General features: G+C 42.4%; 2 protein-coding genes across 2 annotated transcripts in view; both read left to right on the top strand.

Annotated features, from left to right (window-relative positions):
* Positions 1-119, top strand: part of PHALS_09446 (FOG: RCC1 domain) — a gene marked incomplete at both ends in the record, with an annotated part of 16070 nt that extends 15951 nt beyond the window's left edge. Inside the window, one exon of the mRNA XM_024722870.1 lies at positions 1-119. This exon is cut by the window's left edge and continues 1702 nt beyond it. Coding sequence (XP_024571689.1) covers positions 1-119 — 119 coding nt within the window.
* A 107-nt stretch (positions 120-226) lies between these two features.
* On the top strand, positions 227-659 carry PHALS_09445 (uncharacterized protein; the record flags this gene model as incomplete). The annotated part of the gene is made up of 3 exons (XM_024722859.1): positions 227-273; positions 376-417; positions 461-659. 3 exons carry the CDS (start codon positions 227-229, stop codon positions 657-659), a joined length of 288 nt encoding a protein of 95 aa, XP_024571688.1.
* Between the last annotated feature and the right edge of the window lie 1363 nt (positions 660-2022).

The following is a 2022-nucleotide window of genomic DNA, read 5'->3' as shown; positions in this document are numbered from 1 at the left end:
AGATGAAGCTGGGCTCTGCCCGTGAGCGCTGTCGGAACCAGCAAGACTTGGAGACTTCAGTGTCATTGACACAGGGCTCATTGAGCACGGAAGTCAATTCGTTCCAACGCAGTGTCTAACGGACACGCAAGCCTCGTTGAGGCAATAATCGATTGAAGCTGTAAGTGTTCTCAAATTTAATGGGGGCGTGAGACAACTCGAGAACGCAATATTGACAAGCGTCGGCATGACTTTTTGGGACGCACATGAGTCAGTTGACATCTCTGAGCTAGGGTTAACTTTTTTGTGATTCTCCGATCGATGTCGCAATGCACAGCTAGGAGCTGTATCTCTTCGTACCATTATTAAAAGAGCATGACTTTTTGTCTCGTGTAGAGGGGAGGCTAATACCAGTGAACACCTCTTGCTCGGTGGTCGGTAAGGCGTTATGTAATTCGGGTGGGGGGAGGTGCTTGGTTAGGACTTACGGACTTACTACCACGGTAGACATCGGAGATGAACTCGAATCTTTGCTGATCTTCGCTCCAAAAGCGTTTGGCAATAAAGCAAATGACCGTGCTTGCAAGGGTTCATGGGGCTATTTCACAGATATCACGCGGGTGCTAAGGTGCAATTATGCCGTGAGAGCGGCCACAATAAGTGCGACTGATGATTTTTGAACGTTAACATCCAATCGGGGTCGCTAAAAAGGCCGAAGCTCGGCGTGTTCTTAAAAATAGTGAGGTAGAGTGCCACGAGTTTAGTAATGTATTATAGTGTACTTACATTCAACATTTTTGATAAAATAATACCATATGCATATTATACAATAGTAAAAACACACGAAAACCACATTGAAATCTTCAGTAAATGTGTAATTTTATAAGTAACGAAGAATCAAATAAATAAAATAGGTAAGACTCTGTAAAGAGGTCCGTAATTTTTGGCTGCTAGCCGCAAGTCATAATTTTGCTCAACGTTATATAGTATATTTCAAATTCTACCAAATAGAGTCAGTTCTAAATATATGTCACTTTTAGAAAAGCAGAGCTTGCTGATAACTTAAGTTTCAATAAAATTTTCTATTTCGCTTCTAGTTGATGCAAACAGCTTAACCACTGCGTTTGTAAAGGCGGACTCATTAAGTCGAAGTGTTCTGTGTTTGATGTGCAGGGCAATTTTGTTGGAGACAGTGTGAGCAGATCCCGCGAAGGATGAAACCGGAGTGAAATGACAACGTCACAATTGTGTGGCATAAGATGCGGCACCCAAGTTTATAAAGAATGTCTGATATGTGTCTAGCTTGGCCTGTTCAAAATTTAAAGAAGGTACTAATGTCGTCTGCGATGCTTCAGCCTGAATCATAGTTCTTATGTACCTTCAAGAACATTATAATGAGTATTATTAAGGGGTCGTGCATGTTCTTCGTCAGCTTTTCGTGGCAGCGAAGTTGTTCTTCTATTATAACAGCCGTTACCTGCAACAACGTTTATCTTTCTCAAGGTAAAGATTCGCCTCTTTGACTTTAATGCGCTGAGTGATCGATACAGATCGCGCGTTGAACACACAGCGACGTCATTACCTCATCTCTCACTGCAAATTGCATAATACTCTTCCTCGTTGCCAAATATGAATTGAGGGAATGGTCATTCCGAGGTTGCGTGTTCTCGTTATCCCGGCTATGAATTGTTTCATATCACAATGGTGACGACGTCAATCGACGAGACAATTCGGATAGCACATGGATTAGATTCGACATGAGTTGCATAGCTGAATGTTTTGAAAATTAAAAAATAAGAATTCAGCTCTCGCGTTATCATGTGGTGGGCTATTCGCCTGCACCGTTATTCCATAGTTCAAGATTTGTATGATTACAGTACTGACCCGCTCAACACTCAACTAGTATTACCTCCTGGCAAGGGCCTCAAATAAAAATTATTCTACGAGGCCGACAATACCCGTAGGTTGGCCGCCTTCAAAGAGGTAGAAGTAATGGCTCGGTGAGCGTTATACACCGGTGGCCAACCATGTATACATGGAGAA

Source organism: Plasmopara halstedii, assembly GCF_900000015.1.
Source record: "Plasmopara halstedii genome assembly, contig: Scaffold_42, whole genome shotgun sequence".
NCBI lineage: Eukaryota > Oomycota > Peronosporomycetes > Peronosporales > Peronosporaceae > Plasmopara > Plasmopara halstedii.
The sequence above is the reverse complement of the archived record's forward strand: the minus strand, read 5'-3'. Positions and strand labels throughout refer to the sequence as shown.